This window comes from Chiloscyllium plagiosum, unplaced genomic scaffold, assembly GCF_037043375.1.
Source record: "Chiloscyllium plagiosum isolate Xiang-an unplaced genomic scaffold, Cpla_swu_hap1 HiC_scaffold_19, whole genome shotgun sequence".
Taxonomy (NCBI): domain Eukaryota; kingdom Metazoa; phylum Chordata; class Chondrichthyes; order Orectolobiformes; family Hemiscylliidae; genus Chiloscyllium; species Chiloscyllium plagiosum.
In genome coordinates this window covers 48,643,416-48,667,119 of record NW_028270157.1, presented here as the reverse complement: position 1 = coordinate 48,667,119, position 23,704 = coordinate 48,643,416, and the positions used below count along the sequence as shown (strand labels likewise).

The 23,704-nt window shown below is 43.9% G+C and overlaps 1 protein-coding gene across 3 annotated transcripts in view; it reads left to right on the top strand.

Annotated features, from left to right (window-relative positions):
• Positions 1 to 23,704, top strand: part of wnt5b (wingless-type MMTV integration site family, member 5b) — a 145,168-nt gene that overhangs the window by 89,501 nt on the left and 31,963 nt on the right. The window contains exons 1-3 of one of the 3 annotated variants that reach the window (XM_043709315.2): positions 18,214 to 18,385; positions 19,495 to 19,631; positions 20,585 to 20,832. In XM_043709315.2, the coding sequence (XP_043565250.1) occupies positions 19,552 to 19,631; positions 20,585 to 20,832 (328 nt within the window). In that variant the 5' untranslated portion in view covers positions 18,214 to 18,385; positions 19,495 to 19,551. Of the gene's footprint in view, positions 1 to 18,213; positions 18,386 to 18,987; positions 19,362 to 19,494; positions 19,632 to 20,584; positions 20,833 to 23,704 lie in introns of those variants that run through there. The other 2 variants (XM_043709314.2, XM_043709313.2) reach the window with 2 other exon arrangements.

Below are 23,704 nucleotides of genomic sequence, written 5' to 3'. Positions count from 1 at the left end.
CCAGTGGGAAAGGTGGATGATAAGGGACAGCACTAGAATTGTCAAGCTGAGAAATAACAAAGGTATGTCTGAGAATTTAGGCAAGAGATGAACTGAGGAAAGGTTGTGGTCAAATGACATAGGGAAGTGAAAGTAGGCAGTCTTGTTAATCCAGAGATGTGGGAAAGGTTGGATACAGTATTTCTCAGTTTAACAGCTATATCAGAGTTGGCCATGCTCGACAGGCAACTGAGACTGTGGCTGAACCAAAGCAGCAACAACAACAATGACAACTTATATTCATAAAGCAACTTTGGTGTAATGAAATGTCTCTAGGCACATCACAGGAACATTACCAAACAAAATTTTGAAACTGAGCTATAGGAGGTGATATTAGGTCAGATATTCATACATTTGATCAGTTAGGTGTTGAAGGATAAAAGTGAAGCAGAAAGGCAGAGAGATGTAGGGAGGGAATTCTAGAACTTGGGGCCTAGACATCCGAGGACTCCACCAATGGTGAAAGTGATTAAAAATGGGAGTGCATAAGAGGTTGGAATTAGAGGAACACAAATATCTTAGGGTTGCTGGACCAGAGGAGATTATAGAGATTGGGAGGGGCAAGGTTATGTGGTGATTTGAAAACAAACATGAAAATTTTAAAATCAAGACATTTCTTGACTAGGAGTCGGTGTCGGTCATCAGAGCTCAGGGATGCTAGGGGAATGGGATCTGCTGTGAGTTAAGACACATGCAGGAGTGTTCCCTCCCAGTTGGGGAACACTTCGTGGTCCAAGACATTCAGCCTTGGACCTTCGGGTGACCATCCTTCAAGGTGGACTTCGGGACAGGCAGCAGAGCAAAGTGACCGAGCAGAGGCTGATAGCTAAGTTCAGTATCCATAGGGCGGGCCTTAACCAGGACCCTGGGTTCATGTCACATTACAGGTGACCACCATTGCACTATACACACACACAGATACTCCTACTCACACACACACAGGCACTCCTACATACACATACACACGGACACACATATACACAGACGCGCACACAGACACCCTTACAGACACACACGCTCCCACACTCACACATGCACCCCCTCACAGACTTAAGACACTCTGCACTTACTACACACACACATACACTTTCTCACACTCACAACCCCCAACCCAGACAGACAGACAGACACACACACACACACACACACACACACAGACAAAGACTAACATGCACACATATATTTTGTGGGGTGAATTTGTACTTGCAGGGTTACATCGTAATTTGCTCAAAAACTGCATGCATTCATGTAAAACTCCGTTATCTCACTTTTTAGATTAGAATCAATCTAAACATCATGGCATAGACAGAGAACACAGGGGGCCAACACCTTCAACATGTTGTCTAGCTATCACCATTGTTAACAGCTAACCCGAGAATGCAACTGTTTAAAAAAAGGTTTTGTGATTTACACATGAAAGAAGTGAAACTATCACGGTATTCTAACAGATGAAAGGCCTAACAGACAATCAATTTTTCAATGTATAATTTCAGTTACATCACACAGTAAATTTTTGCTATAAATTCTGTGTGTTAGGATTGAGCCCTCCACTACCACCTGATGAAGGAGCGGCGTTCCAAAAGCTAGTGTGCTTTCAATTAAACCTGTTGGACTATAACCTGGTGTTGTGTTGTTTTTAACTTTGTACACCCCAGTCCAACACCGGCATCTCCAAATCACAGCTAGATTTGTTTGACATCAAATTATGGTGGTAGAATATGCGAGACTGGGCAGGATTGTGTTAAAATAGTCCAGTGTAGAGGTAACAAAGATATGGATGAAGGTTTCAGCAGCTGATGAGTTGAGGTGGTATTAAGCATTGTTACACAGATTGAAATGTGTCCATCTTTGTTGTTAGTCTTCCCAATATTTAATTGATGGAAACTTATGCTAAGGAAAGATAAATAGGAGACGTGATAGGCCCTTTCAGCCGATCAAGCCTGCTCCATCATTCGGTAAGATTATGGCTGATATGATCGTGGCCTTAACTCCACTTTCATGCCTGACTCTGTTACCCTCAACTTTCTTGTCAATCAAAATCAGTGCCTTCATCCAGTCATTAATATAGCACATAAATAACTAAGGCCCCAGCACTGATCCCAGCAACACCTCACCTATACAGTTGTCAACCTGAAAGTGGCTACTTTGTCCTGAAATTGTTCTTATGAGTTAGTCAATCCTCTGTTAATATTAATATCATGTGCTCTTACCCAGTGGCCCCTTCCATGTGGCATGTATTCAAATGCCTTTTGGGAATCCAATTACATTACATCTACTGATCTTGCTTTACTCACTCTGCTTGATACTCCTCAAAAAACTTTTTTTTAAAATCAAGCATGATTTCCCTTTCATAATCCCATGACGAATATACCTGAGAGCATTAGGATTTTGTAAATGCCATGCTGCCCTCTGTGATGGTAACCATGACAACTATCATCAATTGTTTTAAAAACCCATCTGCTTCATTCATGTTCTTTACCCTGGTCTGGCCTATGTGTGACTCCAGAACTACAGCAATGTGGTTTACCCTAATCTGACCTCTGAAATACTGCAGCAAAATTCAATTCAAGTGTAGTTCAGGATGGGTGGAAAATGTGGTCGCCGACCTCACATGAAAGAATTTTTAAAAAGTTAGAATAACTGACCTACTGATTTTTTTCTTGGTCTTCATCCTTTCTTGAATAGTAGTGTTATATTTGCAACTTTCCAGAATCTTGGGAATTTGGAAGATTACAACCAATGCATTTATTAACTCTGCAACCAATTCTGTTAATACCCTAAGATGTAAGCCATCAAGTTCAAGGAAATTGCCAGATTTTAGTTCCAATACTTTTCCTCATACAATAAAAATCACTAGAGAAAAAGTATGTTCTTTGTTTTGCCTATTGACTTTATACTATTCTTAGGATAGGTGTTGTACATTCTACCATAAAACAGATACAAAAAAAAATGTTCAAACTCTCTGCTATTCATTGGTTTGCCTTTATTAGCTCTTCATTCTCAATGTCTCAGAGTCCAAAGCCTACTTTAGATATTCTCTTCCTTTTTTAATACTTACAGAAGTTTTTACTGTTTATTTAGGTGGCACGGTGACTCAGTGGTTAGTACTGCTGCCTCACAGCACCAGGGTGCGAGGTTCAATTCCAGCCTTGGGTGACCGTCTGTGCGGAATTTGCACATTCTCCCCGTGTCTGCGTGGGTTTGCTTCAGTTTCCTCTCACAGTCCAAAGATGTGCAGGTTAGGTGAATTGGCCATGCTAAATTGCCCATAGTGTTAGGTGCATTAGTCAGTGAATAGTGTAGAGGAATGGGTCTGGGTGCGTTTCTTGTCAGTGTGGACTTGTTGGGCCAAAGGGCCTGTTTCCACACTGTAGGGAATCTAATCATATTTCTTACTAATTTTCTCACATATCCCAATTTTTTTTCTCTTATTTTAAATTTTCTTTTTTTTTAACCATTACTCATGGGACATGGGTGTTGCTGGATAGGCCAGCATTTATTGTCCATCCCTAGCACGTACCTATATCACACTTCAATTAAAACATAGTTCGCTAGATAAAAATGAAGGCATCAATTACTAGGTTTTCTTGAGTGAAAGAACGTGAAATTTTATTGCTGATTAACCCAGGGAAAGATAATAAAACATCACAACAAATGTACATGCAAACGTGAGTTTAATGTTTAAAAAGGGAGTGTATCTAGTATAATAAGAAGTTAAGAAGTATAAATAATTTCAAATGTTCTTGAATCTTGAGTTATCAGAGTTAAACCTGAGCCCATGGCCATGTAGTTAATGTATTCTGAGCAGTAGTGGAATTTGTAACATTCTGGCATTTTCATTGAATGGATGTTTGTTTGATTTGCCTTATTATTGGTCCTGCCTTTTGAAGTGATGAGGAAGAAACACAATTAGAGTGAACCTTACAGCTGTTTTCCTGAAATACAGTTCATTTGTGTATTTCCATGTCTGGCATCAATAATTAAGAAAGCTCTTGGAATGCTGGCCTTTATATCTAGAAGACTGGAATACAAGGATGTAGAAGTTCTGCTGCAGTTATACCATACCCTGGTTAGACCCCACTTGGAGTACTGTAAGCACATCTGGAAATCATACCTTAGGAAATATATACTGGATTTCAGGAGTTATAGGGAGAGATTACACAAATTAGGCCTGTTTTCCCTAGAAGTTAGAAGATTAAGGGATGTTCTGATTAATGTCTTCAAGTTATTAGCAGGAAAAGATAAATCACTTCTACTTATTAGGTATTCTAGAACTAGGGGATATAATATGACAATTAGGGCCGAACTATTCAGGTGAGATGTTAGGAAGCACTTCAGTACACAAAAGAGTTGTAGAGATTTGGAACTCTCTTCTACAAACGGCAATGGATGCCAGATCAAGTGTTAATTTTAAATCTGAGGTAGATAAATGTTTGTTAAGCAAAGGTGTTAAGGGATATGGGCCAAAGGCAGGTATATGAAATTAGGTCACAGAGCAGCCATGATATCATTGAATGTTGAAACAGGCCTGAATAGCCTACTCCTATTTCTATGTTCCCGTGACTGTTTTTCAAGATGGTTGATCTGCTGACAACCTTTATCCAAATGACCTTACCTGTGAAGAGGTAGATGTCAATAAGACATCTTGTAGGCTTGAACTTAATGATTATGCATTCTATTCAGATTTACCTTGTGACTTGCTTCATTAGGTAGCCAGGAGGTAGATTCTGGATCAGTGGTGCTGGAAGAGCACAGCAATTCAGGCAGCATCCGAGGAGCTTCGAAATCATCAGGAAGGGCTTTTGCCCGAAACGTCGATTTCGAAGCTCCTCGGATGCTGCCTGAATTGCTGTGCTCTTCCAGCACCACTGATCCAGAATCTGGTTTCCAGCATCTGCAGTCATTGTTTTTACCTAGCCAGGAGGTAGAGTCCATTACTCTATCTGGTGAATTTACTGCTAAAATTTTCAGAAATGTGTAAATCAAAAATAGGACACGCCTTACTGAATTTATGAATTTTGGCACAAACTGTCTTTGTTTCTCTTACTTTGGTTTCAATGATCTTAGCTTAACCTGGTCAGGTTGCAGCCATTTTAGGCCCATATTTCTTCCTTTGTAAAACCATTTTATCTATGAGGGTCTTGGGTATTAAAATCAGATGGTGGAATTGATGTTCTACATTCACAGTACCGATTGTCCCATTGTGACAAATATCAAGAAAATGACAGTGGAAATACATTTTTCCATTCAAAGTCTTCTCAGATAAGTTCCAAAATTTGAATGTATTGTTATGCAAAATATATGAAGAAACATCAAGGCTCATTGGTGAATGCATTTAAGTTTAGATTGGCTACAATTACATTTGTGTATTAAGATGTCATTATTTTTCAATAACAAACCAGTTTTGAGTTTAAACCTAATCATTACTTGGAGCTTTACATCAGGTTATATATGTTTTTGGCAACTTGCTTAGAAACAAGTCAATTTTAACCTGACAAGACTGAACAGGCATTTACCAGAAAGCAAAGTTTGCCTGTAAAGTTCAGGTTTTTAGTATGCACTGAGGCTGTATTCAGCTCATTGGTTAGTGAACTTTAAAACACTTGCAGCTGTAAATGTACATGAAAATACGTTGTACTAGAGCTTCTTTTCTTTCTTCCATATTTTTTGTTTGCATTTGTATTAAATAAGTAAGGAGCAATCCTATTCTTTCTCAAAATTATCACAGCTACGTATAATGCTTACAAAAACTAAATGCGTGGTGAAAAAAAAATACAATGGAAACCAATACATTAAAACCATTCATTTAAATTTGAGTTTAACTTTGCCAAAGTCCATCTCAAGTATTGTGTGAAAAAGTGCTTTGGATTAAAATGATTTTTATGTGTAGTAAGATTGTTCCTAGGAACCAACCAAGCTTTTATGAAGTGTTACCTTTCTTGTTAAATGCTTCTATGAAATATTAGCAGAACAAACATTTAATATTCAATTTATTCAAGAAATTCAATTTCTGACCTTATCAATGAAAGAGATAGATGTCAATGAGACATTTTATGGGCTTAAACTTAATGATTATGCATTCTATTCAGATTTACCTTGTGACTTACTTCATTAGGTAGCCAGGAGGTAGAATCCATTACTCTGGTGAATTTACTGCTAAAATGTTTGTCTGAGGCCTTAGTGGTTGTGGTGCTAATCTACTAGCAACAAGTTTTCCCCTCAAAATCCCAGGCACCTTTATGTCTGAGTGATCCTGTTCTTTATGCCAGAGAAGAGCTAATTTTATTCTAGACAAAGTCTTCACTTAATTTAACTTTCTGTTCTTCGAGCTTCCTTACAAGTTTCGATATTACAATTTCTTATTCCTTTGTCTAACAGATGTGGTAGTAAAACTAATGGGATTAGCACAGAGTTAGTAAAGGCCTTTACTATCACACTAGCCTGCCTGAAAAGCTATTGAGATGTTGGTGTAGGACATGAAGCTGATCTTACAGTAACAACTATGTCTGCTAAAAGCTCATGCACACTTTCAGCTTTTGTCCTTGGCTTTAATTGCTGGTTATGTCAATCACTATAATTTACCATCCTTTGGTCTCTTAATGCAACAATACAAATACTTTCATTAGGGGAATGAAATGATGATGCTTATCAAGTACTTGATGTCAGACAACAGCCTGATAGTTTGACAACAGTTGATGAGTCAAGGGGGAGTGCTGAGGTGCAGCCCATATACTGTCATTGTACACGTAAAAACCACATTGAGCACATGTGAAAGCACATAATGCCTTGGAACAATGCCACTGAGGGGCAATATGGATGAGAAAGAGGAATTGACCAAGATTATACCTTTGGAGAATACCAAAGTTAAGGCTGTTGGAGCAGAAAAAGAAACCATTGCAAGTAATTATCTGACCACAATTTGATAGATTATTATGGAACCAAATGAGAGCAGTCCCACCATGTTGGATGGTAAAAGTGCTGGAAATGGTTGGTGTGGACATAGAGTCATAGAGATATACAGCACAGAAATAGACCCTTCGGTCCAACCTGTTCATCCTAAATAAATCTAGTCCCATTTGTCAGCATTTGGCCCATATCCCTCCAAACCCTTCTTATTCATATACCCATCCAGACCCTTCGGTCCAACCCGTCCATACCGACCAGATATCCCAACCCGATCTAGTCCCACCTACCAGCACCCGCCCCATATTCCTCCAAACCCTTCCTATTCATATAGTAATCCAAATGCCTCTTAAATGTTGCAATTGTACCAGCCTCCACAAGTTCCTCTAGCAGCTCATTCCATACACGTACCACTTTCTGCGTGAAAAAGCTGCCCCTTGGGTCTCTTTTATATCTTTCCCCTCTCACCCTAAACTATGCCCTCTAGTTCTGGACTCCCCGACCCCAGGGAAAAGACTTTGTCTTGAAAAGTTGCCCCTTAGGTCCCTTTTAAATCTTTACCCTCTCATCTTGAACCTATGCCCTCTAGTTTTGGACTCCCACATCCTGGGGAAAAGACCTTGTCTATTTACCCTATCCATGCTCCTCGTGATTTTATAAACCTCTTTAAGGTCACCCAATGGATGCAGTTTGGTTGAAAAAGATGAGTAAGATACATTAACCTTTGCAGTAGTTATGAAGAAAGTTATATATGTCTTTCATAAGAGCTGTTTTGGTATAGTGAATAGGGAATTGGATTCATATTCTGATCACCAGAGAAAGAATATTTTGTTCAGGAATAACTTTGTTGGCAAAAATAAAGACAATCAGAAACTTAGAGTACAGATTAACAAGGTTATTGAAAAATAAAAATTGATATTAAAAATGTCATTAGTCAAGGCATGGCACAATATACATGCTCCACACCTATTGGTCTGTGGATCTTGGGACTTCTAGGATCTTTTCTTCCTGGTTCCTTGAACCTGGTCTCCTGACTCACAACATCATTCAATATTTTACCTTAGCTAACTTAAATCTAACATGCACACAAATCACTTTGCAGCCTTACAACTTCATCTTTTGTGGATTCTTTTTAAACCCACAATTTCCCAGTATACCTTAACTGTTCAATGTATAAGCTCCACAGCTCCCTTCTGAGTGTTCTCCCTCTTTCTTTGATGGGACTAACATCCTCACAAAACTGCAGCTTTCCCAAAATCATTCTCCAAAGTTAGACTTTAACTGACCAAATGAGGCCTTGTCATTTGTGTAGTTATATAGTTTGTATTCACTTTCTCAAAAGGCAATTACTTTAGCCATGACAATCCGGTCTGTAATGGATTCACTGATTTCTATACTGGGTTCTCCCAATATAGAAATCCTCCAGCTGTAATAATTATTAACCCCCAACACTGGGTTCTTACAGCAGCCTTTGACAAATACTTGTTGACTGGCAACATCCTATACAAATGCTAGCTTCGTAGAAAATGCACACTCCCAAATCTCTCTTGTCTATTGTCTCTTGTGACTTGTTATCACTTGATAAGTGCAAAATCCTCAATGACGCACCCCTTTTTATATTCCTCTAACCAAATATCTGCAACTATTGATCTATGTGATGAGTGCTCCCAGCTTCCCACCAACAATCTAACCTTAATTTATATTGCTTTGGTTTTCCTTTGCTGCTAACCTAGAAAGATTTAGTGCCTGAATATTCTTCATTATAACACCAATGTACTCCACATGTTCTTTCTTAAAGTTACATTGTAGTATGATTGGAGAGAGGCAAATGTTGATCCTCTGTTCAAGAAAGGAAATAGGGAAATCCCTGGGAATTACAGACCAGTCAGTCTAATGTCTGTGGTAAGCAAGGTATTGGAAAGGTTTCTGAGAGATAGAAGTTATGACTATTTTGAAAAACATAATTTGATTAAAGTCAGTCAGCATGGCTTTATGAGGGGCAGTCATGCTTTATTTATACAAGCCTTATTGAGTACTTTGACAATGTGATTAGCCCAGTTGATGAAGGTCGAGCAGTGGATGTAGTGTATTTGGCTTTCAGTAAGGCATTTGATAAGATTCCCCACAGTAGGGTCATTTAGAAAGTTAGGAGGTATGAGATACAGGGAAATTTGACTTTCTGGATACAGAATTGGCTGGCCGAAAGAAGACAGTGAGTGGTAGTGGATGGAAAGTATTCTGCCTGGAGGTCGGTGACCAGTGGTGTCCCACAGGAATCTGTTCTTGAGCCTCTGCTCTTCATAGTTTTTGTAAATGTCTTGGATGAAGAAGTGGAAGGGTGGGTTAGCAAGTTTGCCAATGACACAAAGGTCGGTGATGTTGTAGATAGTGTCGAGGACTGTTGCAGGCTATAACATGACATTGACAGGATGCAGAGCTGGGCTGAGAAGTGGCAGATGGGATTCAACCTGGATAAATGAGAAATGATTCATTTTGGAAGGTCGAATGTGAATGCTGAATACAGGGTTAATGACAGGATTCTTGGCAGTGAGGAGGAACAGAGGAATCTTCAGGGTACAGCCCTCAAAATTGCCACCCAAGTTGATAGGGTTGTTAAGAAGGCATATGGTGTTTTGGCTTTCATTAATAGGGAGATTGAGTTTAAGAGCCGTGAGGTTTTGCTGCAGCTCTCTAAGACCCTGGTTAGACAACACTTGAAATATTGTGGTCATTTCTGGTCACCTCATTAGAGGAAGATGTAGATGCTTCAGAGAGGGTGCAGAGGAGATTTACCAGGATGCTGCCTGGATTGGAGGGCTTGTCTTATGAAGAGAGGTTGAGTGAGCCATGGCTTTTCACACTAGAGATAAGAAGGAAGAGAGCTGACTTAATAGAGGTGTACAAGCTAATGAGAGGCATAGATAGAGTGGATAGCCAGAGACTTTCCCCAGGGCAGAAATGGCTGTCATGAGGGTCATAATTTTAAGATGATTGGAGGAAGGTATAGGGGAGATGTCAGAGGTAGGATCTTTAAACAGAGAGTGGCGGGTGCGTGGAATGCACTGCCAGCAGTGAGTAGAGTCAGAGACATTAGGGAGATTTAAGCGACTGCTGGACAAGTATGTGAACAGCAGTAAATTGAGGGGTGTGTAGGTTAGATTGATCTTAGATTAACATCACGGGCCGAAAAGTCTGTACTGTGCTGTGCTGTACTGTTCTATGTTCGATGTATTTGCCACTGAAAAAGACAGCAACAAGATTATCTTAACCCAAACTTCACAAAACATGAAAATTATTTAATTACAAATTAATTACATAAATGTACCAACAAGGTGAAGTCAGTCAAGTGATGAGGAAGGAATTTGATTGGAGGTATTCAATAGGAGTTTGGAAACAGGATGATAGTACACAAAGATGGTGGGTTATGTGAAAGGTGATGACTGCAGATTTAAATGTGAGACGGACAATAGCTGAAGAAAGAAAACTGTTCACAATATCAGTTAATATGAGGCTCAGGAGGACTCATCGACAAGATGACTTTGAAGAGAACATGAAGGTAGAGAGGAGAGATGCTTGAGTTCAGTGCGAGAGCAGAACATGGCATTTATAGAAGCATAACCAGGTAGACTGGTTGAAGAGTGATGCTATGGAGACTGCTGATTAAATTGTCTCAATTGCAGTGACAATAAAGCTTATGAGTTCCTTGCTCATTGTTGCTGAGGATAAAAGAGAAGAGTTTAAGAAGACAGTTTGCAGCAAAGAGAAGCCAGAGGTTACCATTACATTCCTGAATGATTGAAGAAAAGTGTGCAATTTAGCAGATGAGAGCAGAACCTGATCGTGTGTTAGGTGGTCATACAAATCTGGAGATGAATGGCTACTTGCTAGTCCAGTTGTATCATTGACAAATAGGGGCATTTTTGATAATCTGCTTTATTGCTTAGCATGCATGATCCCTATTATGCTTCAATTAAACTTGCTTCCATATCTGTACATAAATTGACTTACAAATGCACTTTTAAAATTAAAAAAAAATGTCTCTGGTGGATGGTGACTGCCTAAATTGAAAGTGGAGATCGGGACAGTACTGGGTTGGATGGCAATCCAGTAACAAGGATGAGAGAGTGTAATAGTTTATTTAGGAACTAGGACATCAAAGCTGAGATGAGAGTTTAATTGAATGAATCAGTAGTTGTAGATCAGGTTATGGTGAAGGGAAGTCCGAGATTAGAGTGGTGACTGAGGTGTTGGTCAAGTGGCAAGCATAATGAGTGAGATAATTATCGAGTGGTGAGTGTAGTGAGTGAGATGATGATTGAGTGATGGATGTAGTGAGTGAGATGATCAAGTGGTGAGTGTAGTGAGTGAGATGATTGAGCGATGAGTGTAGTTAGTGAAGTGATGATTGAGTGATGAGTGGCATGAGTGAGGTGATAGAGTCACAGAGATGTACAGCACGGAAACAGACCCTTCTGTCCAACTCATCTATGCCGACCAGATATCCTAACCTAATCTCGTTCCATTTGCCAGCACTTGGTCCATATCCCTCCAAACACTTCCTATTCATATACCCATCCAGATGCCTTTTAAATGCTTCAATTGTACCAGCCTCCACCACTTCCTCTGGCAGCTCATTCCATGCATGCACCACCCTTTGTGTGAAACAGTTGCCCCTTAGGTCCCTTTTATATCTTTCCCCCTCACCCTAAAGCTATGCCCTCTGGTTCTGGACTCCCCCATCCCAGTCTATTTATCCTATCTATGCCCCTTATGATTTCATAACCCTCTATAAGGTCACCCCTCAGCCTCTGATGTTCCAGGAAAAACAGCCCCAGCCTATTCAGCCTCTCCCTATAGCTCAAATCCTCCAACCCTGGCAACATCCTTGTAAATCTTTTCTGAACCCTTTCAAGTTTCACAACCACCTTCCGATAGGAAGGAGACCAGAATTGCATGCAATATTCCAAAAGTGGCCTAACCAACATCCTGTACAGCTGTAACATGACCTCCCAACTCCTGTACTCAATACTCTGACTAATAAGGGAAAAGAGACCAAATGCTTTTTTCATTATCCTATTTACATACAACTCCACTTTCAAGGAGCTATGAACCTGCACTTCAAGGTCTTTTTGTTCAGCAACACTCCCTAGTGTATAAGTGTATAAGTCCTGCTCTGATTTGCTTTCCCAAAGTGCAGCACCCCACATTTATCTAAATTAAACTCCATCTGCCACTCCTCAGCCCATTGGCCCATCTGATCAAGATCCCATTGTAATCTGAGATAACCTTCTTCTCTGTCCACGACACCTCCAATTTTGGTGTAATCTGCAAACTTACTAACTATACCTCCTATGTTCATATCCAAATCATTTATATAAATCACAACAAAGTAGAGGACCCAGTACCGATCCTTGTGGCATTCCACTGGCCACAGGCCTCCAGTCTGAAAAGCAACCCTCCACCACCACCCTCTGTCTTCCACCGTCGAGCCAGTTCTGTATCCAAATGGCTAGTTCTCCCTGTATTCTATGAGATCTAACCTTGCTAACCAGTGTCCCATGGGGAACCTTGTCAAAAACCTGAGTGAAGTCCATATAGATCACATCCACCACTCTGCCCTCAACAATCCTTTTTGTTGCCAAGTTGTAAGACATGATATCCCACGCACAAAGCCATGTTGACCAACCCTAATCAGTCCTTGCCTTTCCAAATACATGAAAATCCTGTCCCTCAGGATTTGCTCCAATAACTTGCTCATCACTGATGTCAGGCTCACTGGTCTATAGTTCCCTGGCTTGTCTTTACTACCCTTCTTAAACAGTGGCAATACATTAGCCAACCTCCAGTCTTCCGGCACCTCACCTGTGACTATCAAACATCACAGCAAGGGGCCGAGCAATCACTTCTCTAGCTTCCCACAGAGTTCTAGGGTGCACCTGATCAGGTCCTAGGGATTTATCCACCTTTATGTGTTTCAAGATTTCCAGCACTTCCTCCTCTGTAATATGGATATTTTTCAAGGTGTCACCATGATCAAGTGATGAGTGTGGAGAGTGAGATGATGATTGAATGGTGACTGTAGTGAGTGAGATGATGATCGAGTGGTGGGAATAGTGAGTGAGCTGATTGAATGGTGAGAGTAGTCAGTGAAGTGATGATTGAATGATGAGTGTTGTAAGTGAGGTGATAATTGAGTGATGGGTTGTGTGAGATGATCAGGTGATGAGTATAGTGAGTGAGATGAAGATTGAATGGTGAGTGTAATGAGTGAGGAAATGATCGAGTGGCGAGTTTAGTGATCAAACAATGAGTGTGGAGACTGAGGTGATGATTGGATGGTGAGTGTAGTGAGTGAAATGAAGATTGAGTGGTGAGTTAGTGAGTGAAATGAAGATTGAGTGGTGAGTGTAGTGAGTGAGATGATGACTGAGTGATGTGTGTAGTGAGTGAGATGATGACTGAGTGGCGTGTGTAGTGAGTGAGATGATGACTGAGTGGTGAGTGTAGTGAGTGAGATGATGATTGAGTGATGAGTGTAATGAGTGAGATGATGACTGAGTGGTGAGTGTAGTGAATGAGATGATGACTGAGTGATGTGTGTAGTGACAGTCACAGACACTCTCAACCAGCTCCCCCCCCCCACCCCCCCCCCCCCACACACACACACGTTTGTGGGGTGAATTTGTACTTGCAGAGATACATTGTATGTTGCTCAAATTGGGAAGACTGGATGCCTTCTCGCAGAGTGCTTTAGGGACACCCGCACCAATCAACCCCACCGCCCCATGGCCGAACATTTCAACTCCCTCTCCCACACTGCCGAGGACATACAGGTCCTGGGCCTCCTCCACCACCACTCCCTCACTGCCTGATGCCTAGAGGAAGAAAGCCTTATCTTCCGCCTCAGAATACTCCAACCCCACAGCATCAACGTGGATTTCACCAGTTTCCTCATTTCCCCTCTCCCCCCACCTTACCCCAGTTCCAATCTGCCAGCTCAACACCATCCTCATGAACTGTCCTACTGGCCAATCTTCCTTCCCACCTATCTGCTCCACCCTCCTCTCCAACCTATCACTTTCATCCCCACCTCCATCCACTCTTAGCTACCTACTCCCCAGCCCCACCCCCTCCCATTTATCTCTCCACTCCAGAGGCTCTCTGCCTCATTCCTGATGAAGGGCTTTTGTCTGAAACATCCTTTTTCCTGCTCCTTGGATGCTGCCTGACCTGCTGTGCTTACAAGCACCACTCTAATCTTGACTCTGAGCTATGAGTGTAGTGAGTGAGATGATGATTGAGTGGTGAGTGTAGTGAGTGAGATGAAGATTGAGTGTACAAAGTTAAAAATCACACAACACCAGATTATAGTCCAACAGATCTAATTGGAACCATTAGTTTTCAGAGCACTGCTCCTTCTTCAGGTGGTTGTGGAGTACACAATTGTAAGACACAGAATTTATAGCAAAAGTTTTCAGTGTGATGTAACTGAAATTAATCAGTTACATCACAGTTATAAAATGAATTAACAGAACCTTATATGGATTCATACAATTTTTGAGCAACATACAATGTATCTCTGCAAGTACAAATTCACCCCACAAACGTGTGTGTGTGTGTGTGGGGGGGGGGGGGGGGGGGGGGGGGGAGAGCTGGTTGAGAGTGTCTGTGAGCGAGAGTGCATATGTGTGTGTGTGTGAGTGTAAAGGGGTCTAAATCTGTGAGAGGGAGCGTGTGTGTGAAACTAAGATTCCCTACAGTGTGGAAACAGGCCCTTCAGCCCAACCAGTCCACACCGACCCTCCGAAGAGTAACCCACCCAGACCCATTTCCCTTTGACCAATGCACCTAACACTGTGGGCAATTTAGCATGACCAATTCGCCTGACCTGCACATCTTTGGCCTGTGGGAGGAAATTGGAGCACCCGGAGGAAACCTACAGAGACACGGGAGAATGTGCAAACTCCACACAGGCAGTTGCCTGAGGCTGGAATCGAACCTGGGACCCTGGTGCTGTGAGGCAGTAGTACTAACCACTGAGCCACTGTGATACCTGACATGGTCATTCTAACAGATGAGAGACTTAACAAACAGTGAAGGTATTTTTCAATGTATAATTTCAGTATAGGAGTGTGTGTGTGTATAGGAGTGCCCGTCTGTGTGGGTGTGTAGGAGCATCTGTGTGTGTGTATAGTGCAATGGGGTCACCTGTAGTGTGACATGAACCCAAGGTCCCGGTTGAGGCCCTCCCTATGGGTACCGAACTTAGCTATCAGCCTCTGCTTGGCCACTTTTCACTGCTGCCTGTCCCGAAGTCCACCTTGGAGGATGGTCACCCGAAGGTTTGAGGTCGAATGTCCTGGATCACTGAAGTGTTCCTCAACTGGGAGGGAACCCTCCTGTCTGTTGATTGTTGTGCGGTGCCCATTCATCCGTTGCCATAGCCTCTGCTCAGTTTCCCCAATGTACCATGCCTCAGGGTATCCTTGCCTGCAGCATACGAGATAGACAACGTTGGCTGAGTCACATGAGTACCCAGCACGTACATGGTAGGAGGTGCCCCACGCATAATGTGGTATCCATGTCCACACTCTGACAAGTCTTGCAACGTCTACCATGATAGGGTTGTATGGAGATGTCCTGAAGGCCAGGCAGTTTGCTATGAACAATAATCTGTTTGAGGTTTGGTGGTTGTTTAAAGGCAAGCAGTGGAGGTGTGGGGAAGGTCTTGGCAAGGTGCTTTAAATGTAACTTTTAAAAAAAAGTTTTGCGATTTACATATGAAAGAAGTGAAACTAACATGGTCATTCTAACAGATAAGAGACTTAACTAACAATCAAGTTATTTTTCAATGTATAATTTCAGTTACATCACACTGTAAACTTTTGCTATACATTCTCTGTCTTCCAATTTTGTACTTCACAACCACCTGATGAAGGAGCAGCACTCCAAAAACTAGTGCTTCCAATTAAACCTGTTGGACTATAGCTTGGTGTGATTTTTAACTTTGTACACCCCAGTCCAATACCGGCACCTCCAAATCAAGATTGAGTGGTGTGTGTGGTGAGTGAGACAATGATTGAGTGGTGAGTGTAGTGAGTGAGGAGGTAACTGAGTTATGAATGTAGTGAGTGAAATGAAGATTGAGTGGTGAGTGTAGTGAGTGAGATGAAGATTGAGTGGAGATTGTAGTGAGTGAGGAGATGACTGAGTTATGAGTGTAGTGAGTGGAGAAATCCTTCTTTGGTTGGTGTCCTACCTCACACAAAGGAAGTTAGTTATGATTTATTGAAGGACGCAGGATGTTGCTGCGTGAGTTCCTTAGGGCAGCTGTCCCATGACCAAGCAACTTCAGTTGCTTCATTAATGTTAACGGCAGGAGTGCGGTTGTTGTTTGCTGATTGTGGCCAATGCTTTTAACAGCTACCCAGATTTAGAAGGGAAAGGGACGTCAGTGTCACAATCAAAAAGAATAGAACTTGTGCTTTTTACAAAGGTCTTTTATTACTGTGGCCAAGCTCAATATCCTACTGAAGGGAATTCAAAAATGGAATTGTGGCCAAAGTGGCATCCCAAAGGTGAGTTTGGAGTAACAGTAGCCCAGTCAGCCCTTTGAAGCTGTTCCACCATTCAATATGATTGAGGCTGATAACCTGTCTACCCTCTCACTCTTGCCACTTTTGTTAATCAAAAACCTGCTTAACACATGTATTCAATGACCCAGTCTTCATTATTCCTGTGAAGAGAATTCCACAAACCAAAGACTCTCTGTGAGAAGAAATTCCAGCTCATGGTATGCAAAAGGGAAACACCCTAAAATGCAATATGTGTTGTTGGCCATCTCCAGCATCTGCAGTCCTCACTTTCTCCATTGTCAGATGCTGCTTATCCCAGGACAGAACTCCCAGTCTGCTGTTCACCGGTTGAAATGAGACTGACAAAGCAATACCTGGTGATACTGGCAGCAAAATTGACACTGGGTTGTGGCACAAGAGTTGTAAATATTCCAATTACCTTGAGCTTCCGTCAGCACCTATCTATGAGCTCTTGGATAAATTGTGCGAATAAAGATGCTACTCCTTTGTGATTATAGCTTTGGCTTCAGCTGCAATTTAGGCATCCAAAAAATGTATACAGAATTTCTGACACAATGGAGTCTGCATTTATTGGGAGATTTCACTATTATTTGCCGTTAATAGCAGGACTGGGGTAAGTTGAGAGATATTAAAGACTTGTCATGATTATATTTGGAGCCACAATCTTATAGATTCCTGCAGGAGACAGTGTCATTTCCCGAAGTGTGAAGCTAGTTTTAGTTTACACAGACAAATATCAAACTCTCAATTCTAAATTCTCATCTCATTATGGATATGAAAGGAACTCTAAGTGAAGAAATCTGCAGGAGATAATGGAGTGAACCTAACTCTCAGTGATGTTCTCGTTTGTTATATGTTTGGCAATATTTTCGGGAGAAGTATTGTGTCCGGGCTAACTGACCGAACGTTGAGAGCAATTGTCTCAGAGAGTACAGAACACGACGGGCACTCGAGCGATTACAGTTCCTGTGAAGAGCCAATAAAGAAAACTAACGTGGTTTCCATTTCGTGATTACATTTTATTTCCAGGGATTTTATAATCAGTTAACTGGTTAGATTGGGAACATAAACCAGTGGATCTAAAAGTTAATGGCGACAATAGGTCATATTCGAGATTAGACTTTTATAATGTTTCTGAATCTTGTACTGCGGGACAGTATGCTTTAAGAGACAGCATTTACACGCTTTTTTATATTTTAACTGATCAGGTGTAATAACATTCGAAGCAATCCGAATGGTTCTGCTAGTGTTAAATTGCACACTGAAAGAAGCCGTTTGGGCAATTTACGCGGCTTTGTATTTCTGGGTCACAGAGGCCAGCCTTCCTCCTCTGTGTTGTTGGAGGGGAGGCAGCTGCTGGCCAGGTGGAAGGTAGAGGAACTAGCTCTGCAGTCTGCAGGTGAGAGAAACCGAGCCAGCCAACTCAACTGAGAGTTACTCAGTCCTGTCTCCCCTTCACGTTCCGCTTTCGGTATCTGTAAATGAAGCCTTGAAAGGAACACGTGTTGACACGGTTCCTGGTGCTGGTAATAACTGTATCACTGCTGTCCAGTTATCATTCGCCAAGTTTAGCAAAAAGAATTTGCAAAAGGGAGACCGCGAGCGGAAACGCCAGGCTTGTCTATATAATCCTCTGCAATGTCTACATATTCTCTGTAACGAAATCTTGTCTGCGCTGTAATATACTTTGTCTTCGGCTGCCACGCAAAGCCAGAGGATGCTGGAAGTCCTTTTTAGCACATTAGAGTGAGGCTGCATTTCTACACGCTGGATTTTCCACACATGAATGGAAGCGTGGATCTTTCCGAACAGGCTGCTGGCGGTGTGGGTGTTGTAGAAGCCGCCAGGTAATTTCCGGAGTGGTGCTGCAGCATAACACAGTGCATTGCCTGGGATGAGGAGGACTGCAGTCTATGCTTCGATAATTTCGACACTCCCTTCCGTGAAACCCCACACACAGTCCGGCCTCAGTAACACTGCCCAGTCAATCCAGGGTCACCTATTCCGCTTGGCATCACTGAAACCTCTGGAAAACAACCATCTCTCCCCCCCCCCCCCAGGCATTTCTCCCTACAACCTCCAAAAGGATTTTGATGAAATGTCTGACTTATTTAGTACGAATTTATTATTTAATGAAAGGCAGATGTGGTACCTCCGTCTGAAGCTTGTGTCTCAGATCCAGTCATGGTTTAGTTATGGGACTAAAATACATAACATATATCAAAATTGTTTTAACAAGTAAGAATATGACTCATCTGCCCGACCTTTTATATTTACGCCGTCAAGCATTCAGGTATGAAGCAACTTGCTGGATGGCCCGCAAGTTTATTGCCGCCAAATTTCTGTTGAGCTCGCTGAACGGTTCAGCAGATGGGAAGACGCTTTGCTTGGCCTGGTCTGTGATGGTGGATCATCGGCGTGTGTTTGTACAGCCCACAATCTGGGGCCATTTGGTGTTTGGTTAACACTGGTGGTCGGGAGTAATCTGGTGGTGGCTGGCTGCTGTTCACGGCTTCCCCGCTGACCCGGGCGAGCCGAGTCCACTTCCAGCTTTTTTGTTGTTCTCATGTAGAGAGCTCTCCAGCTTTTCTGAGGGGAACCAACGAATGGGATGGAGGAGATGTCCTTCTCGACAAGTTGTTCTTTTGTTTCAGTGTGGAAACTCACTTTCTGATGCCAAGCTTAACAAAAAGCTTTCCCCCTTTCAGTGTGTGACAGTCTCTGACCAATCGGAACGAGGAGATGAACCCTCATAAACACTCTCTGGAAGAGATTCACTCGGCTTCGGGCGGTGCTCAGATACATTAGCCTGTGCTCCGCCAAGTGAGGATTCCCGTTTGACTGAAATAATTCGGATATGAAGGGGGATTGGGGGGGGGGGGGGTGAACCTGGCGTGTGGAGGGGCTGAGCCGGCCTGATTGATAGCCTTTGCCGTGTTTTTATTCCCCTTTGCAGAGCTCAGTGACAGTGCGAGGAGCGCTCGATGTAGCTGTCAGCCCGGCCAGCCTCACCATGACTGGGCTTCACGTTCTGTTAGCTGCCGCATTCCTCTCCGGCTCGTCCCAGTGCCTGGTTCAGGCAAACTCTTGGTGGTAAGTTACTTTGGGCAGAACAAAAGCTGTTACATTTGCTGTCGAGTTCAGGGAGCATTCGGAGTGGTCCGGGACTTTGTTGTTGGGGTTTGGAGATTCTTAACTTGCATTCAAGGATGGAAGGTTAAGTCAGTATAAAAAAAGTGCACAGCCCTGCGAAATTTGGGTAAGTATTCTGTGCCAAAGAGTTATGTCAGCGGCTGCGTGCTTAACAATGATGCGGAATTGAAAACGGCAAGCAAGACTGTAATTTTTCGTTGTTTTATACTGTTGGGCGATAGAATTGCCTGTGTGTGTTTAAAATGAACATTTACTTTACGCTGGTAGTCACGGTGATGTGAGATTTTTAAAAAACATAATGTGTATTCTCCTCCAGACATAGGTCCACAAGCATCTCACACCGCAGCGATACAGGCTTCAATGGGAATGACCTGAACCTTGCCATTTCTGGAATATTTTAAAATTAAATATAGTTTTTCAAGCTTCTTTAAAAGGGACGAATGGCTGTTTGAATAAACGCGGAATTCTCCAATGCACATGAGTTTCAGGCGTGGAGCTGATGTTGCCGAGTTAACTGTATTCCGCTTATGGAGTACTGAACATACTGGAAATCCTCAGCACTTTAGGAAGAATTTGAGGAAGAGAGAGAGAGAGAGAGTTAACCTTTCAGGTCAATAACATTTCGTTATTAACTCTGGTTCTCTCCTAATCCTGCAGGAACTACTGACAATTCCCAGCATTTGCTCCTTTCATTTCAGACTTCCAGCATTCCGAGTATTTTGTATCCCGCTTTTAACTGTTATTTAAAAAAAACATTTAGTGCGGACAAATCTCCGAGTCCCTTTGGTAAATACAGCAACGCTCAAGGAAAACCAAAGCAGAAACTGAAAGGTATGGCCCATTTCTGCACAGTGCCCCCAAATAATCTGCGTTTTCTTTTCCACTTGTTATAGGTCGCTGGCTCTGAACCCCATCCAACGGCCTGAGATGTACATTATAGGCGCCCAACCTCTGTGCAGTCAACTGAACGGTCTCTCACAAGGCCAGAGGAAGCTGTGTCAGTTATATCAGGACCATATGATTTATATTGGCGAGGGGGCAAAAACAGGCATTAAGGAATGCCAGTATCAGTTCAGACAGAGGCGGTGGAACTGCAGCACCGTGGATAACACCTCTGTGTTTGGAAGGGTCATGCAGATAGGTGAGACTTCCCACTTTGCTACATAACAAAAAAAATGCTTCAATGAAACAAAAGTTTAGCATGCAAGTGTGAGATCCGCTGTGTTCGGCCCCTTTTCAACAAAACTGCAGCCGAAGGCTCTTCCCAGCGGTCATTAGACCTTGTTGCTTGCGTTTTATAGGAAGGTGTCGCCTCGATGCATTGTTCCAAGCTTTTTGAAATTCAGTTATCAAATGACAAGGGCTGGAGAAATCCGGGACTAGATTGATGTTTTACAATCCAGTGTCAGGGAGCAGACTGAGGATGGAGCCGAGTTCCATATGCACAGCAGATGGATTGGGGAATTTTTCAGGAGTTTCCATCGTGTAAATCCTTTGATAGGATGTTTTGGGGAAAGGAATATGAGAAAGGTTCATTGCTTTCGTTTGTTTAATATGTGAATGTGTTCCTTTTCAAATCTTTGACAGGAAAATTCACCCAGAGACTGCTTAAGGCCAGTTAAGAGTCAAGGCGCTCAGACCTTGTTCTTCTGGTTGGTCTGTTTTTACCCACAGCCGGGGCTGAGGCCATCACAATAGGCCAGGTTCCCCCATGGTTCATACCAACAGAATTTGAAGGCAAAAACAAAATAGGACCCTTCAAAAACACTCAGTTTACATTTTTCAAATAAATCGGAGCTCTCATGTACTTGCACTTTCGCCCGGATAGACAAATAGGACAAATATCGCCCGTATATACTGAAAATGTCCACTTTTACAATTCAGTTATTTAAAATATGAGACGATGGTTTAATGTGATGTCGAATTGACATTGGGCTCTCAATTTTATTCACTGCTTGAGTTTCATCAGTCTCCATGAAGTAAGTGAGGAAAATGTTTATTGGACGGAGAAAGAAATTCGAGTTGTTTCCCACAGGTACCAATTACCATGCAGGTTTGTCAGAGGACAGTGACCATCAGTGTTTTTATTTCTGATTTCTTGGAGTGATGCTGACGGATCCTAGTTCAGAGCAGTTTGTTGTTGGAATTTACAAGCCACTAACAGTGATAACACAGCCACATTCACTCTACGATCAGATCAGTGGCTCGTCCATAACCATCCCTGCCAACTGTTGTCTTTGATGTGGGTTTGGTTAGTCAACTGAATTAAGAAAGATGCCAACAACACACAATTGATTGCCATTCCAGCAAAGGTCGACTTGGGATATGCCTTATCCCTGTTAGTGGGAGGCAATGGCCTGACAGTGAGGGAGTGGCAGGGGTGGGTGAGTGGGGGAGGGTATGAGGGAGAGTGCAGGTGGGTGGGTGGAGGAGTGAGTGGGGGAGGGTCAGGGGTGACGTGAGTGGGGGAGGGTGTGGGGGAATGAGTGAGGGAGGGTGCTGGGAATGAGTGCGGGGGTAATTGGGGGAGAGTGTGGGGGTGTGATGGGGGAAGAGTGCGGCAGGGTGAGTGGGGGAGGGTATGATGTGGAGTGGGTGAGAGTGCACGGGGAGTGGGTGAGTGTACGGAGAGTGAGTGCGCGAGGGAGCGGGAGGAGTGAGGGAGGGTGTGGGGGGAGTGCGAAAGTGTGAGGGTGAGACTGCGGGGTGTGACTGAGTGGGGAAGAGTGCGGAGGGTGAATGGGGAAGAATGCATGGGAGTGAGTGGAGAAGAATGCGGAGGGTGAGTGGGGGAGAATGCAGGGGAGTGAGTGGGGGAAGTGAGTTGGGGAGGGTGCAGGGGAGTGTGAGGCAGTGAGTGAGGGAGTGAGTGGGGGAGAGTGCAGGGGAGTGAGTGGGGGAGGGTGCAGGGGTGACTGGGGGAGAATGTGGCAGGGAGAGTGTGGCAGGGTGAGTGGGGGAGGGTGTGGGGGTGTGAGTGGGGGAGAGACCGGGGGGTGTGAGTGGGGGAGGGTGTGGAGGGGTGAGTGGGAGAGAGTGCGGGGGGCTGAGTGGGGGAGTGTGCAGGGGGCTGAGTGGGGGAGAGTGCAGGGTGGGTGAGTGGGGGAGAATATAGGAGGGTGAGTGGGGGAGAGTGCGGTGGGGTGAGTTGGGGAGGGTGCAGGGGAGTGAGGGGGAGTGTGAGGCAGTGAGTGAGGGAGAGTGTGAGGGAGTGAGTGGGGGAGAGTGCAGGGGAGTGAGTGGGGGAGGGTGCGGAGTTGACTGGGGGAGAATGTGGCAGGGAGACTGTGGCGGGGTGAGTGGGGGAGGGTGTGGGGGGGTGAGTGGGGGAGAGTCCGGGGGGTGTGAATGGGGGAGGGTGTGGGGGGTGAGTGGGAGAGAGTGCGGGGGGCTGAGTGGGGGTGTGCAGGGGGCTGAGTGGGGGAGAGTGCAGGGTGGGTGAGTGGGGGAGAATATAGGAGGGTGAGTGGGGGAGAGTGCGGTGGGGTGAGTTGGGGAGGGTGCAGGGGAGTGAGGGGGAGTGTGAGGCAGTGAGTGAGGGAGAGTGTGAGGGAGTGAGTGGGGGAGAGTGCAGGGGAGTGAGTGGGGGAGGGTGCGGGGGTGACTGGGGGAGAATGTGGCAGGGAGAGTGTGGCGGGGTGAGTGGGGGAGAGAGTGGCAGGGTGAGTGGGGGAGCATGTGTGGGGGTGAGTGGGGGAGAGTGCGGGGGGGTGAGTGGGGGAGAGTGTGGTGGGGAGAGTGTGGGGGGTAAGTGGGGGAGAGTGCGGCAGGGGTGAATGGGGGAGTGTGCAGGGGGGAGAGTGCAGGGTCGGTGAGTGGGGGAGTGTGGGGGGGTGAGTGTGGGAGTGTGCGGCGGGGTGAGTGAGGAAGTGTGCGGGGGTGAGAGTGCGGGGGGATGACTTGGGGGAGTGTGCGGTGGGGGTGAGTGGGGGAGTGTTCGGGGGGTGAGTTGGGGAGAGTGCGGGGCGGTGAATGGTGGAGGGTGCAGCGGGGCGGTGAATGGGGGAGGGTGC